General features: G+C 47.8%; 1 protein-coding gene across 5 annotated transcripts in view; it reads left to right on the top strand.

Moving 5' to 3' along the window:
* The first annotated feature begins 229 nt into the window (after positions 1-229).
* Positions 230-16,977, top strand: part of TRAF7 (TNF receptor associated factor 7) — a 33,736-nt gene continuing 16,988 nt past the window's right edge. For 2 of the 5 annotated variants that reach the window (XM_075565709.1, XM_075565713.1), the window contains exons 1-7: positions 234-329; positions 2,741-2,878; positions 10,239-10,360; positions 11,143-11,200; positions 11,347-11,438; positions 13,956-14,072; positions 15,024-15,116. In XM_075565709.1, coding sequence (XP_075421824.1) covers positions 10,280-10,360; positions 11,143-11,200; positions 11,347-11,438; positions 13,956-14,072; positions 15,024-15,116 — 441 coding nt within the window. In that variant the 5' untranslated portion in view covers positions 234-329; positions 2,741-2,878; positions 10,239-10,279. Of the gene's footprint in view, positions 330-2,740; positions 2,879-6,795; positions 7,022-10,238; positions 10,361-11,142; positions 11,201-11,346; positions 11,439-13,955; positions 14,073-15,023; positions 15,117-16,977 lie in introns of those variants that run through there. The other 3 variants (XM_075565710.1, XM_075565711.1, XM_075565712.1) reach the window with 3 other exon arrangements.

The raw sequence follows: 16,977 nt of genomic DNA, 5'->3' as shown, positions 1-16,977 counted from the left end.
TGTGCGCGCTTCCGCCAATCCCTGATCGCGCTGGTATGGAAGCGGACGTGGGTGGACGCTGTCCAACTACCGCCTCTTTGGTGACGTACCATGATTGACAGAAGACGAGCGGAGGCGGCTGATTGGCCTGGCGCGGCGACCGCGTGGGCTGCTGGGAGTTGTAGTCTAGTGAGTGTGGGGAGCAAGCAAAGTCTATGCTTGCGTGGCAGGGGAAGGGACCACGATTCCCAGGAAGCAATGGGGGATGGGAAATCCCGGAATCTGTAGTTGTCAAGGGGGGAGGGATTCTGGATTTGGTGAGTTGAAGCCGGAAACATGTCTGCGGATTGGTGAGTTTGTGATAAGGGGACTGAGAGTGCGACAGAGAGGTGGCTTTAACTGACAGGAAGGGAGAGCAGTGAGTATGACAGGAGGAGGGGGGAGTGAGTGTGACAGGAGGGCAGCAGTGAGTGTGACAGGAGGAGGAGCAGTGAGTGACAGGAGGAGGAGCAGTGAGTGACAGGAGGGGGAGCAGTGAGTGACAGGAGGGGGAGCAGGGAGTGTGACAGGAGGGAGGAGTGTGACAGGAGGGGGGATCAGTGAGTGTGACAGGAGGGGGGATCAGTGAGTGTGACAGAAGGGGGGAGCAGTGAGTGTGACAGAAGGGGGGAGCAGTGAGTGTGACAGGAGGGGGGAGAAGGGAGTGTGACAGGAGGGGGGAGAAGGGAGTGTGACAGGAGGGGGGAGCAGGGAGTGTGACAGGAGGGGGGAGCAGGGAGTGTGACAGGAGGGGGGAGTGTGACAGGAGGGGGGAGTGTGACAGGAGGAGGGAGTGTGACAGGAGGGGGGAGTGTGACAGGAGGAGGGGGGAGCAGGGAGTGTGACAGGGGGAGGGGGAGCAGGGAGTGTGACAGGGGGAGGGGGAGCAGTGAGTGTGACAGGAGGAGGGGGAGCAGTGAGTGTGACAGGAGGAGGGGGAGTAGGGAGTGTGACAGGAGGAGGGGGAGCAGTGAGTGTGACAGGAGGAGGGGGAGCAGTGAGTGTGACAGGAGGAGGGGGAGCAGTGACTGACAGGAGGAGGGGGAGTAGTGAGTGTGACAGGAGGAGGGGGAGCAGTGAGTGTGACAGGAGGAGGGGGAGCAGTGAGTGTGACAGGAGGAGGGGGAGCAGTGAGTGTGACAGGAGGAGGAGGAGAAGGGGGAGCAGTGATTGTGACAGGAGGAGGGGGAGCAGTGATTGTGGCAGGAGGGGGAGCAGTGAGTGTGAGAGGAGGGGGAGCAGTGAGTGTGACAGAAGGTGGAGCAGTGAGTGTGAGAGGAGGAGGGGGAGCAGTGAGTGTGACAGAAGGGGGAGCAGTGAGTGGGAAAGGAGGAGGGGAGCAGTGAGTGAGATAGAAGGAGGGGAGCAGTGAGTGTGATGATAGTGAGGGTTTGGCCCGGGATTAACGGGGTTACTCCCCAAGGGCCCCCCTCTAACCTCGCCAGGGAGACAAGGGGTTAACTGGGCTGAGGTCCTGAAATGTGATTTAACCCTTGTTATAACATGAAAATGCTTATTCCCCTGTGTAAAATGTATTGTTGCTGGGTCAGTGTCTGCATAACCCACCCACTGGGACTTAAGGGGTTAATCTTATATGCAGTGCTGAATAAACAGTTACCTGAAAACTGGTAATTTGGGAACGGAGTAAGCCAGGACCCTGAGCCTTGGGGTACAGCCTCCGGGTCACCCCCCCAAGTACACACATATTAAAAATATAACTTTGTCATAAGAGGAACATATATTTTTGATAAAGTGACTTTTTGCAGTTTTTGAAATATACAGGCAGAATGCTAATGGTGTGCTAATGCTAATGTACAGGCAGAATGCCTGCCCTTTTGTAATGCATGAGGAACCAAATGGTTTTGACACCTTAAAGCTGGGTTACCTCTGTATGCTAAACAGGACATCCTGCTAGAATTTAGCCTGGCTTCACAGGGGTATTGCTATGCGAGACCCAGGAATGGAAGTGTTTGTTATTCACACCCTCCAGCAAAAGGTATCCTGCTTCAAAGGGTTTATTGATGGGGGTAGGGGTGGAGCAACCCCAAGCAGGATATCAAAATGAGTAACCTTATTAAATATAAGAATACTATGAGATGTCCTTGGCTGAACATGCTAAGACCTACATATTTGTATTCGTGGGACTTCCCCGCCACCAACCGTTACAAACACTTAATATCTGGCCCTTAGTGGCTGCCAGATATTAATATCTCTATTAATTTTCATATTACACTGTAATGTTTGGTCTCTCTGCGAGCGTCAGGTGGGACGGAATGTATTAATATATCTCACCTGACTGTATGTATTACTGAACTCAAGTTATGAGGTGATTTGCAGTAAATATGAAATTTTGGTTGAGTTCTGAGAAACTGCAACCCCCTGCTATGATAATGAGCAGGAATACCAGAATTTACATCGCGTGGTCATCAAAGGCTAAATTGCTAATTGCTTATGCTTGGCCCAACTGACCAAAAGGAACTAGCCAGAGTAAGTGTAACTTTTCACACTGGACCCTGGAAGTCCAAATGAGCTTCAAAAGCTTCAAAGGGACTTTTGCTAGACGGCACGGCGCCGTATCTGGGAAAGAGGGGGTTAAAATGATATATAAGTCAGAACCACCCTTTACCCATTGTTGTTCATGTTCTTCATGTTCTTCATGCAAATGTTCTTCATGTTCTTCATGCAAATGTGCTTCATGATCTTCATGTCTGCATGTCATCAGGCCTGTGTCTTTATGCAAGGTCTTGGGATGATGCAGGTATTGCTGTATAACTTTGCCTGTCTTGCTGTGATGTCAACTGAAATATATGGGAGAAGTGGCCAAGTCTGTATCCTGATGGCCTTCTGTCCTAATCTTTAAGTAAGTGTCTATATTTTGCCTGTTATTTGTATAATCTGTTGTGTTCACCTTTATCAAGGAATAAATTATATTTTATCATATCTAAGTCTCGTCCCAGTTCAAACCCAGGTATATATATATTTATATATAGTTTTGGTGTAAATTACAGCCTGTCACAAGCTACCGTGACAGTGAGTAACAGGAGGGGAGAACAGTGAGTGAGATAGGAGGAGGGGAGCAGTGAGTAACAGGAGGGGAGAACAGTGAGTGAGATAGGAGTGGGAGCAGTGAGTGTGACAGGATCAGAGAGGCAAGTAAGTGTACGAGGAGAGACAGATATTGGGGGTGATAGTGACAGGAAGCCCTTCACTGTTGGGGTCACTGGGAGACATACCTGCCTGTGTTTCCTGCATGTGCAGTGATTTTAAATGCAATGTGTCTTGTTGTGTATCAGTATGTATCTGAAATCTTTACTCCTCCGAGTTACTAAGGACCTACGGATGAGCACAGGAAGTCTGCCTCTGTTGTGAATGAGAAATGACATCTGTGCTGATGATGTCCAGGCTGCAGTGTTGTGATATTATCCTCTCCTAGTGCAAACCGTTCTGGTTGCAGGTTTTCAGTAGTGTCTGTCTGTATTTGCTAATTAGGTATTTTACATATAAACTAATCGTTAAACGAAGATATTTGTGCATCCTCTGACTGGGCGGGATTTTATTATGCTTAAAAAAGTGATACAGTACTGTCATGCATTAAGAGTATGCTTAACACAAATGATTTGAGTGTATTGACACTTACTTACTTTCCGCCTCTTCACCTATGGATGGGTATAGGCGACTTCCACGGAAAACTTCACTTTAAAAAGATCCATGGAAGTTGTTTAGCTGGATATACCCAAGGGGACGCTAGGCCCAAGGGTCGTCAGAGCCCATTTTGTTAGAAACGAGGGGCGCCACGTGAAGGCAGGGTTGTCAATTGATAATGATAGGCTCTATATTCACATCAATTATCCTTGCCCCCTGTTGTATTGACGCAAAATCACATACTGTATGCGGGAAATATCTCCTAGCCCGTGTCATATCTGGCTTCGATGCGTGGGCCTGGTACCCTGATCAAGTCAAGGGCAGATACTGCCGAATCCGGCTGTGGTACCCCACATCTCCCTGGTAGAAAATCTGGAAAATAGCATCAATGTAATCCCAACCCTGTCTTGATACATTGACCGCATAGTTGTGACCCATCTCATTCCCATCATGAGTGATCCCCGGGGGGTTAATGAATACTCACTTACCGAAGGTGGGATTATCCCATAAAGGTCATTTTTGTTCCAGGACGTCTCTCGCTGGTTTGGGCCTTTTCTGTACTTGAACGACACTAGTGGTTTCAATCCAGTGCATGCAAGGTCTCCGAAAAAAAGATGACTATATATTTTGCAATTAAAATAAGCACATGCACAAATCCAAGTTCCTCTGCACAGATTCTGGCCCTGGATATGCAAATGAACACCTATCATTAAGCGTCTTGCATTAGGGAGCCTTGGGCTCTTCAGCCTTATTCTTTAGCTTTTTTAATCGCTCTGCTTGTTTGAGCAAACATTTACTAAACACATTCATATTACAGAACTTTGTATCTTGACATGAACCCACAGGCAATGGATGTTGATGCTTTGTTTATGATAATTCTGTTCTTTGATATAATTCAGCATTTTGTGCCAGTGTTAAATTCCATCTTTGTTGGAAGATTATGCATGAAAGTTTCCTGTGAGGTGAGACGTCTTTTACCATGTAGCTGGACTTTTCCTTAAACCGTTACAAGTGTGTGTTTAGATTGTGCTTTATGTTGTAGAACGTATGTTTGGTGAATTGTCTTTATAGTTCCAGCGGCATTTAAAGAATACTGAGCAAGGCTTTTGGAATCCCATTTGCTTTTGATGCTTGTCAAATACTTCTGTGTATAACCATCCAGCATTTTTCTATTCCAGAAAATTGCTGATGTAATAAAATTTTTGCAGAACTTACGTTCCTCTGGCAGTACAAGGGTTAAATAAGTATGTATGTATATCTTTATATTGCGCCCACAGTGTACTCGGCGCTTTAGGAAAGAGACAATACAGTACAGGGACTAATAGTACAATGACTGCAACAAACACAATCGGACAGGAGGAAAGGAAATCTCTGCCCCGGAGAGCTTACAATCTAAGTGACCCAAGTAGCTCTTAATGAACGCAGCAATTGTTGTACATTCTGTGACATGTATTACTGTCCTTCCTGGAGTTTGGCATTTGAGCCTAAATTTGAAAAACTAAGAAAAAGATGTTGTCCAGGTTCTCTTTCACTAAATATAACAGATGTGAGTCGGTGGAACTGCAGCAGGAAATGAAAGCGCTTGTGTAAGGCTGCGGCCCCGCTGGCGCTGAGCGCGCTCATGCTTGAGAGCGGTGACGTTACCAACTCTCTAAGCATGAACGTCGGGTGTCCTGCCTATTTTGCAAGCGAGGATGGGGTGGCATTGCGGGCAAGTTGAGCATGCTTCAAAGTAAGTTTTTTTTTTTTCTTTGTCTGCTCAAGCGCCAAGCTTGAGTGAGCTTGTGCGCACAAGCGCGCGCACCGCGTGAGCGGGGACTTCCTCATAAAGACTGCAATAAGTAAAAGCGGCAAGCGCAGAGTGCACAGCACGCTCCGCGCCAGCGGGGACGCAGCCTAGAGGCAGTGATTTTCAACCGGGGTTCCGGGCATCCTTACAGGGTTCTGCGGCCGACGGGGGAGAGTTGAGACAACTCCCAGGCCTGGCGTCTCCCCAGCAGTGGCGGCCCGGCGGCGTTCACTGCAATCCTCTTCCCTCCCCACCCCTTGGTCCAACTTCTGCCGGCAGGACCGGTGCAGCACCGGCGCAGCATCGGCGCAGCATCGGCGCAGCATCGGCGCAGCACCGGAGGCCTCAATTGTTGGGGGGAGGGGAGAGGTGTCTGTGTGTGTGTGTATATATATATGCAAATGTAAATACAACTGTGTGCTCATCTGCATGTCTTAGGCAGGTCTGCAACCCCGCCTTTCCCCATCATCACCCAGCATACAGCACTTCCACTGCAGCAAGGGATTCTGGGAAATGACATGCAAATGAGCATACAGTGCCACTTTTTGCTTCAAAACCCATTTTTAACATGGTTTCCTATAGGCTTAAGCTTGCTGCATGGTCACAGCTTTGAGCACAGCCAGGGTTACGGTGCATACCCAGAAAACCCACCCACAGACAGCCGTTTCGACCTTATTGGGTCTCATCAGTGTGGGGTTGATTAAGCCTATAGGGAACCATGTTAAAAATGTTTTTTGAAGCAAAAAGTGGCACTGTGTGCTCATTTGCATGTCATTTCCCAGAATCCCTTGCTGCAGTGGAAGTACTGTGTGCTGGGTGATAATGGGGAAAGGCGGGGTTGCAGACCTGCCTAAGACATGCAGATGAGCACACAGTTGTATTTACGTTTGCATATTTGCTTTGCTGTGGAGGGTTTTTTGTCACTTTTTTTACTCACCATAACTTAACTCAGTATTATGTATATATCTATATACATAATAATGAGTTAAGTTATGGTATATATATATATATATATATATATATATATATATATATATATATATATCCGTATATATTTATTTAGTTATTTGAGAGGGGGGGGTGTAATAGAGGAAGAGAGAGTGAATGAGGGGAGGAGGAAGAGACTAGAGAGAGGGGGAGCGTGAGGGGGGAGGAAAAGACAGGGGGAGGGTGGGAGTGAGAGAGGGAGTTGCCTAGAATTTCACAGTATAATTGTAGGGCTCCTTAACTAAAAAAAAGGTTGAAAACCTCTGCCCTCCGGGCTTATCGGGCAGAGAAAGGTGTGTGTTTTTCTTGTGCATGGTACAGCTCCCTAACTTTTTGTGTGTGTGTGTTGCAGCGGATCAGCTAAGTCTGCTGATTGGACACAGTTAGGGATTTTCCAGTTTTACAAACTTCTCGCCCACTGCTGTGCATGCCTTTCTGTTTACATCATTCCTGGTCAGCAGGCCCAGCACACGCACACATATATATACACACACACACACAGGACCAGGGCATTGCAAATTCGCCTCTCTAACAAGAACAGCTTCCTGTTGAATTCACAGCGGCTGCCAGATAACTTTATCCAAGGTAACCCAACTCCTGGGCGGTTCTTATACAAGGAAGGACTCTTGTACTTTTCCCAAATTGTAAACAGATCGTAAACCAGGCCAGCACCTCCTTGTATGGCTGGAGGTTAGGAAGGTATATGATCTATCACATGAAGGATTCCCAGCGTGGTACCTGTAAGGATTGAATCTCTTTACAGCACTATAAGTAATGAACACTGCAGCAATATTTGCTGCTTTCAGGGCTGGATGTTTTGACAGAAGAGTAGTAATATGAATGCATTACGTTTTCAATAGCTTGTATTATTATTAATAGAAACGACTTATTACCTGTAGTTCTGCATTAGTGAGATTGGAGCCTGGGCTCTGTGCTTTTGCTCTCTGGCTGGCACTGAATACTTTGATTCCTGCACAGATACAGCAGGCGTAGAGTGTAGTATGGAATTGTGCTTGATGTAGCTACAGCAGGGGTGGGCAACTCCAGTCCTCAAGACCTCCCCATCCCCAATAGTTCAGGTTATAAGGATATCCCTGCTTCAGCACAGGTGTCTCAATCAGTGGCTTGGTCCTCGAAGCTGAATCAGGGATATCCTGAAAACCTGACCAGTTGGTGGCCCTTGATGACTGGAGTTGCTCACCTCTGATGTAGCTGCACAGTGACTCTTCTCCTGTATCTATAGATGCATTATTATATCCCTTCAATGTCAGAGGGGTTATAACAATACTTTGCAAGCCATTCTGCCTCTCAGGGGGCTAGTGTGTGTGTGTGTGTGTGTGTGTGTGTGTGTGTGTGTGTGTGTGTGTGTGTGTGTGTGTGTGTGTGTGTGTGTGTGTGTGTGTGTTAGTTATATATATATATATATATATATATATATATATATATATATATATATATTTATTTATTTATTTGTCCGTATAAGTTAAACTCTTGTTGGTTCAAAGTTACAATAAGCACAATCCTCAATAATATCTTCTGATGGTAAAAGGAGGTAATGTAGAGATCTGGAGTGAACTATTAAATATCCCATCATGAAATACATGTGCAGGGCTTGTATACACAGAATAGCTATCTTCTTTATTATATGGGGGGGGGGGAGTGTTGTGTAAACATAGCTGCTGGAAGATGATTTTAGAGGAGGATCAGTTCCGTCTGTAGGATATACATTGTTACTCTGTTAAGTTGGTAAATAGCATGGTAAATAGCATGAGATAAATTGCGATTTGCTGCTGTTCATTTTGAAACCAGATGGTTGACTAAAAATGGATAGCTCTTTGAACAGATTAGTGAGGGAGGTATAGGGTCTGGTTAAGGAGAGTAAAGGTCTGCGTACAGTGAGATTTTGAATATGTGGGTCCCCACTTTGACACCCCCTATGTTGGGGTTAGCTCGTATGTGAGATCCTAGAGGTTCCAGAGAGGGGGCAAATAGGAGGGGGGGCAGAGGGCATCCCTGTCTAGTCCTGCCCTTAATTGGCACCGTTATTTTAGGACGTTTTTGAAGATTAAGCAAGAATAATGGACATTATGCCTGAATGGAAGGTTAATCATCACATAGAAAGGATTTCCAGTTAAATAATAAAGCCAAACAACATAAAGAATTATACAAAAGCTTCCAGTTAACTACAATAGATAATACGTACAGTACACTGTGTCACCTTATCTGTCACTGGCGTTGTTACCCATTGAACACCAATGCATTTTACCTTCAGTTAAGTAGATTGGCAAGAAGATGCCATTTTTGGAATGTTGTTAACACCAGATTATTAATATTTACGTTAAAACACAAAAGGTTACCACCCCCCCCCCCCCCCAACAAAATGATTGTTCGGTCTTATAAGGAGGTGATAGGTTTAAGCACACAAAGAAGTTATGTTTTCTCAGGTCCCCGTGGCAGCGAAAGGGTTGATTGGGAAAATATGACTTCTTGTCAGAGCTGTTGAATGCATTAACACCTTCAGTCCCTGTGCTAAAGCGTTCTCTCTGTGTTATAGTATGCCTTTTTTTTAAAGAAATAGATACCGGCGCTTCTAAATAAATATTCAAATCTCAAAACAAGTGGCGAGAAAGGTGAAGCAAAGGTTTGTCAGCACCTTAAAGAGTCCAATGTCAATGAAATACAAGTGATCTACCATACATATGGGTCCGGATGTTTTTCAGATGGCCACGGAGACGTGTCTCAGAGCATGTAAAAAGAAACACATAGAACAATCACAGTGTATACTGCTGCAGATCAAACACTAACAGGACACAACACCACAGACAGTGCAAACACAGTAGCAAACCGACTAGACTACAAACATAAAATAGAACTACTACAAGACTAATAGATGCTTAAATAATAGCTAGTTGAATAAAAAGTATAAAAATGACAATAAAGCAGACACATATATGTCTATGGACACAAGTGGCTGCTGGCTGATGGTCTTCCGGGATGGGGGAAAAGTGGAATCCTACTTACAAGAAGTAGAATTATATCAGCACATTGGACGGTGTGTGCAGGAGTCCCGCGGTGACTCCGCTCCGAAGCGCCGGTTACAGAGCCGGGCAGCTGGAGAACTGCATCCAGGAACCGGCGGCGCACCACAGAGAAACTACTCTGCCAAGGCGCTGCGGAGCGGGATTCTCAACTCCAGTCCTCAAGCCCCCACAACATGTCAAAGACTAAGGCCTCGTTCAGGGGGTCAGAGGCAGGAGTTGGAGGGAGGGCGTTCGCGAGGGCGGGCGGCAGTCTGCTGGGCGATGTGTGTTCATCCCCAGCAGACTTTTTAAGGAGTTCAGGAGGCGGGGAGGGGGCGGGGCTACAGACGGCAGGTTAGGCATCCAAGTTGCAGTCATGAAATCATTCTCAAGAATGATTTCATTGGCTGCCGAGGTCCCAGTGACGCTGCTGCAGCTTCAAAAAACGAATTTTCGGAGACAGGGCAGCTGCTACCCTGACAACCAGTATTCAATTTGAATACTTTGTGTCCCACGGCAGCTCGCACGGCAGCACGCCCTCCCTCCGAAGCCTGCACCCTGAACGAGGCCTAAGGCTCTGATTGAGCCACCTGTGCTGAAGCAGAGAGATCCAGAAAATCTGACCTGTTGGGGTGGGGGGCTTGAGGACTGAAGTTGAGCACCCCTAAATTAACATAACAACTTGTGGTTGTGAATTGCCATGAGTCACAAATAACTTGGTCTGTTCGGGTTGGGTTTGCCGTAGCGCTGATGCAGTAACCATCCCCCCTTTCTCCTTTCAGAGGTAGCCACTCCATGCAGCCCACAGATGCCGACCTAGAATATGACCTCGAGTAAGAATCCGCGATTTAATAATTTCTCAGCTGGGGCCCAAAGCATCTCCGCAACAGAAAACAACAACGAGGTAACACTTTGCTCCCGACCTCCCTCCTGTTGGCTGCCCACCCTCTGCGTGCATTGCACACCCGCTGTTTTATGATTGGGGGCTACCTTGGGAACATTACATTTCATGTCTCCGCAGCTAGGAGCTCCTTAGTTCTGTAATGAGTATATGGCCTATTCCTGTATAAGGGATACAATTTCCTCAAACATGGGGAACGTTTGGAAATGCGAACTTGCTGGTCTCTGATCTGTCACCCAAGCCCGGTATTTCTTTATATGTTAAACCTATAACTTCGATATCATTCTATGTGTCCCTTAAATGCTATATTTCAAAGGGGACCAGAGCTTTGCATTTCCAAATTTTTGTCACGCGTGAGGAAGATCCGTAATATTCCTTTTAAACAGATTTTTGTTTTTTAAAATAATGTGTCAGTGTTTTGTTTTTTAAAGGAAGAAACATGTACAGAGAACCCAAGTCAAAGCAATGCACCTTTCTTACACAAAGCACACTTCTTTTGTTTTTCATGTACCAAATTGGGGGGGGGGGAGGGAGGGTTAGATTGTGCGCGTGCGCGTGAGTGTGTTTATCTAAGTACAGTATCTCCCTCTCCCTATCGTACCACACTCTCTCCACATACTCTCGCTCCACATTCTCTCTCTCCACATACTCTCTTTCTCTGTCCACTCTCTCCAGTCTCTCCACTCTCTCTCCCTGTCATCGCTCTATATTTGTCTCCCTTTCCTTCTCTCTCGGTAAAGTGATAGTTTGTGTATCCGAAGCTCTCATTCTCATTGTTCTTTTAGACCAGAATGGAAACGACGTTTGGTCCAGCTTTCTCAGCGGTCACAACTATTACTAAAGGTAATGCAGTGAGATTAGGACGATGCCTGTGTCCTGTGTGCAGGTTAATGGGAACGGGTACAGCGCTGGTGCTGGAAAGCTCAGGAACGGATCAGAGGTGCAGAGTCTGTAGGTTCTGTAACTAAATACCTTTATTTTTCTTGCAGCCGATGGGACGAACACATTTAAACAGCACCATCGAACCACATCGTCATCCAGCACCCTGACATACTCCCCCCGTGATGAGGATGATGTCATGGTAATGTGAAAGAGAAAATGTGCCGCACTGCTAACTAATATATGTGATCAAGTGATAAATACACACTATCAATCCTTTAACACACTGTGTCAGGATGGCTGCCAAGCAGTGATTCCGACTACCCCAGTCAGAAAGGAGAGACACTGGGAAACAAATAGAACTTTGAATACAATGTGACCGTCCACTTGAAAGTTGCCAATACAACCATGTACTGTCCCGAATGGGTTAATTCTGGCCACTCCACAGAAAAAGGTGACTGGATGATGGTCACAGCACATGGAACGAGAAAAACATAACAAACGTAGCATAATACTGTATGATATCGGAAAATCAAATGATCTTGTGCATATATGATAGTATGAATACTAAAAATTGTAAGTGCCTCGGAGGTAGGCATACTCAGGGTGTAGAGTGAAAAAGGTACATTTATTAAAGCAACTTAAAAACAAAACGCAAGGAAAAAAATCCACTTCAGATGATGGTCCGATCTGCAAACCGGGCAACAGAAACTGGAGTCCTACTTGCAGGATGTAGGCTGGACAGGCGCCTTAAGATCAATGTCTGTTTGGAAAGAGTCATCTCTCCGTCGAGGCTGTAACAGCTGAAGTCCTAGCTGGGAGACCGCGACCCAGACAAGCTGGCGTGTGCGGGTCCCGCTGGAGCCGAAGAGGTTTCTGTATCTTTTTCTCCCGTCCTGCTGACGTCTCACTGACTGGCCACTTCCTCATCCGTAATCTCGCGAGAACGGATGGTGGGGAAGCCGGTACCGGCACACCGGGAATCCACCGTGAGTGAGATCCAGACATGTAGTATGCACTCATGCACAGCGTACGTTGCGGTTGCATGGGATGGTGACCTTTGAACCCTGCGCGGTTTTCGATGGCTATCGGTTCATCAGGGATGTGTGTCTTTGGAGTGGCCAGAATTAACACATTCGTGACGGTACCTGGTTGTTATGATGTCATGGTAAGCCATACTCAGGCAGTATAGCTAGAAACAGCCCTTATAGGCACATAAGCACATGGGCTGTAGTGTACATATATTGTTTTACTTCTTTACATTCATATAATTGGGGAGGAAATGAACCCCAAGTGTATTAATCATTTCAATGAACATATCATTATTTAATAATGACGACAATCATTCTGTGATCCTTTAAATCCCCGGGGTATGTGTCCCCCTGTCCCTGGCTGCTCAGGTTCAGACCCCCGTGCCTGTCTGTCCCTCCACCATTGTGGAACTGCAATAAGAAGGACCATCTCGCCTGCAAACCAGGACATTGGTTATGACAGGAAGCTCTTCGCCATTAGTGATGCTGATCACTGCATTGCCGGTAGCTGTCAGCGAGGGGTTAAGGGCCTTTCTTTGTTAAAATAATTAGACATAGTCTGATTAGCACAGCAGGTATGTAAAAACTATTCTAAAGCAGTGGTGCTCAACTCCTGTCCTCAAGCCCCCTGCCCCCAAGAGGTCAGGTTTTCAGCATATCCCTGCTTCAGCACAGGTGGTTCGACTTAGTCTCTGAACCACCTGTGCTGAAGCAGGGACTGATTGATCCACCTGTGCTGAAGCAGGGATATCCTGAAAACCTGACCTGTTGGGGGGGCTTGAAGACTGGAGTTGAGCCCCCAGTGCTAATGCATGTATGTCTTTATATATAGCGCCCATAGTGTACTCAGCGCTTTACAAAAGACACACAAAAACAGTACAGGGAATTAGAATACAATAAGTGGAACAAAGTCAGACAATAGGGAAGGAAATTCCTGCACCAAAGAGCTTACAATCCAAATGGTATGTTGGGAGACTTACAGAGACAGCGGGTGAGGGAATAAGGGAGGAAGTAGTTTACCAGTGTTGGATAGCAACAGGGCACAAAGGCAGACATGAAGGGGTTAAGTGGTGCTGCCGCTGTCTGAGTTGAGAATATCATTCCCAATAGTATTTCCCTTACGACCCCCTGCTCTCTCTCGATATATTCCCCCCTCTGCCTCTTCACATCTCCAACAGGAAGCAGCCTAGCTCACTGAATTCAATAGGAGGAAGTGTCCGCTTGTAAGCGCTAAGCAGAGCTGGCAGCAGTTAGATGAGCGAGTGAGACTTCACATAGCAGCCGCACGTTGCAGGGAGCCAGGAGCTTGGGTTACGCTCTGTAACTCGGAGGGGACCGGATCCCACAAGCATCGCAGCACGCGCAGCCCACACCCAGAGATTTGGGGATCAGCGGGAGAGGAGATTCCCAGAATTCAGGACGATGTAGAAACTGACATTGACAAGGAGGGAAGGGGCTCTGTGAACAGAGCGAGGAGCACGAAAGACGAGAAACATGAGATTATCCGGGATTACGATTGAGACTCCGTTTAGGGTGATGTGATGTATTCTCGGAGGAATTATCCCTTATTTCGCAGCCTTGTTGGGAGATATTAATGCAGATATCTCACCCCGCACCTGTCACTCTGTTGCTGTAACGAGCAGTGCACACCTGAATGTCTCATGTTATGTACATCATCTAACTCCTAGCCTCCGATTAGCACTCCCCGGCGCTCGGATTCTGCCATATCTGTACGCTCCCTGCACTCCGAATCCAACATGTCCCTACGCTCCACCTTCTCCCTCCACGAAGAAGAGGAAGAGCCGGTAAGGGAAAAAGCTTAAAGATGTCACAAAGTTGCAGACAGCTGTAAGTAGTTGCTCCCTGGCTTGTTCTTTGTGTAATGTTCTGCCCTGACGTTTGTGCTGGCAAGGCTCGGTCACCTTGAAAGTGGATCCACTAGCTGTCTCTGAGTCGTTAGAACAGGAATCGCCTTTCAACGCAAGCGCCTGTCCATTTGAATAGCCATAGAATATCTGAGCACTGAGCACTTTCTGTACCGTGAGAGAAGTGCATTATTATCTATTGCTACCAATAAATACATGTTTGTTTAGTGTGTGTATATACACCAGGGGTGGGCAACTTCAGTTCTTATGCCACCAACAGGTCAGGTTTTCAGGTTATCCCTGAAAACCTGACCTATTGATGGCCCTTGAGGACTGGAATTGGCCACTCCTGATGTACAGTGTCCCAAATAGCATACAGTCTATTAATTTGCCACAAAGTAACACAGGTAGTGTTGTCTGTATATCTTTATTTGTGTAGCTCCATCCATGTAGGTAGCGCTTCACAGCAGTAATACACAGGACAATATAGAAGACATAATTGGGAATAAGCGCTTCAGTCATAATACCAATCGGAACAGGGGTCCCTGTCCCGAAGAGCTTACAATTGATGTGTTAATCTTGGATAAAGTGGCAAGCAGTATTTTGGGATGGGACCCTCACACCCCTCCCCCCCCCCCCCTCTCGGAATGATCATGCCCAAGAATAAAGCAGTGCTGAGTATGTCTACACCGGGCAGTGTTCATGAATAGAGCCCAAGAAAATCCATTGAGGTTGTAGTTTATAGAGAGATGATATCAGTGTATAGTGCAGCATGTTCATATTGTAAATGAGTTGATAAGAGATTGGAGGTAGCACTTTAGGGAGAACAGGGGGCAAATCACGCACATTCTCCGTCCCACACGCCTGTGTCTCTGCCTTGTATTGATGCAGGACCCTCTGGTGTTTGCAGAACAGCCCTCAGTGAAGCTTTGTTGCCAACTGTGCTGCAGCGTCTTTAAAGATCCCGTTATCACCACATGCGGGGTAAGTTACGCCTCCCTTCCCAGTTGGTGGGAGAGCAGCTGGGGCTGACCTCACCACGAAATGATCAGGTCACAATTGTATAGCGGCCAAATGAAGAACTGAGCTTGTGGGTTGCTGCCCCTGTAACCACTGACATTACAAGGCAACGTTATACTTCAGGTGACTGAATGCATACTTGTATAATAATGCTCTTATGGGCCCGTCCAGCGCATGAAGGGTTAAAAAAAGGACTATCTAGCACATGAAGGGTTTAAAAAAATGACCATCCAGCGCATGAAGGGTTAAAAAAGGGCCCAGCCAGCGCATGAAGGGTTAGCAAAGGGGCCGGCCAGCGCATGAAGGGTTAAAAAGGGGCCACCCAGCGCATGAAGGGTTAAAAAGGAGCCATCCAGCGCAATAAGGATAAAAAGGGCCACCCAGCGCATGAAGGGTTAGCAAAGGTGCCACCCAGCGCATGAAGGGTTAGTAAAGGGGCCACCCAGTGCATGAAGGGTTAGTAAAGGGGCCACCCAGCGCATGAAGGGTTAGCAAAAAGCCTGCAGTGTATTATTTGGCAACCTGCAGAATAAAGCAGCAGGACACGGCATTTCCCACCTGCAGCCACGTCCAAGCGCCACGGTGTCTCAAAATTAGTAATTTTGGGGTTGGAAAAGTGCACAAAAAAATAAAAAAATAAAGGTTTGCTAAATATCTGGGCAGAGATGCTTCAGTAAGTGGGCACTGCCTCGGTTTCATTCAGGTGTGAACAAGACATTTTATGGAAGCTTTTAACATATAGAAGTGTGTATTTATGTATGTGAATCGCTCTCTAAATGTGCGTGCGAGTATGATATATATATATATCTTATACTATATTAGTGAAAGCACTGTATGTTTGCCTGCCTGCCTGGATGTCCGGTGTCCCTAGCGGCAATCTCATTGGTCCCTTGGGCCGCCCGCCCCCGCACACCTCTCATTGGCCTCACACACTCACACCACCCCCTTGGCCCGCCCCCCACACCTCTCATTGGCCTGAGGCGGAGTGACACACACACACACACACACACACACACACACACACACACACACACACACACACACACACACACACACACACACACTCTGTTACATACATTAGCAGCACATCTCCCGCTCTCTTCCCCACCGGTCCCGGAGGCTCCGCCTCTTCCTGTTTCCCGCGCTTTCACCCCCCCCCCCCTCCACGTGGGAGCTGCCGGACGGGCGAGGGAGCTGCCGGACGGGTGAGGGAGATACCGGACGGGTGAGGGAGCGGCCTTCACCCCCCTTCACCTCCCCTCACTCACTTCCCCTCCACCCCCCCCCCCCGGCGCCGCTACAGTCAGCGGGGGAGCGGAGTGATCACCTCCCCTCACTCACTTCCCCTCCACCCCCCCCCCGGCGCCGCTACACTCAGCGGGGGAGCGGAGTGATCACCTCCCCTCACTCACTTCCCCTCCACCCCCCCCCCCCCGGCGCCGCTACACTCAGCGGGGGAGCGGAGTGATCACCTCCCCTCACTCACTTCCCCTCCACCACCCCCCGGCGCCGCTACACTCAGCGGGGGAGCGGAGTGATCACCTCCCCTCACTCACTTCCCCTCCACGGCGCCGCTACAGTCAGCGGGGGAGCGGAGTGATCACCTCCCCTCACTCACTTCCCATCCACCCCCCCCCCGGCGCCGCTACACTCAGCGGGGGAGCGGAGTGATCACCTCCCCTCACTCACTTCCCCTCCACCCCCCCCCCCCCGGCGCCGCTACACTCAGCGGGGGAGCGGCCACAACACTCTGCCTCCCGCCTCAGATCCACGTGGGAGCTGCCGGACGGGTGAGTGAGCGGCCTTCACCTCCCCTCACCCACCC

Source organism: Ascaphus truei, chromosome 11, assembly GCF_040206685.1.
Source record: "Ascaphus truei isolate aAscTru1 chromosome 11, aAscTru1.hap1, whole genome shotgun sequence".
Lineage (NCBI taxonomy): Eukaryota > Metazoa > Chordata > Amphibia > Anura > Ascaphidae > Ascaphus > Ascaphus truei.
Note: the sequence above shows the minus strand (reverse complement) of the source record. Positions and strands in the feature narration are given on the sequence as shown.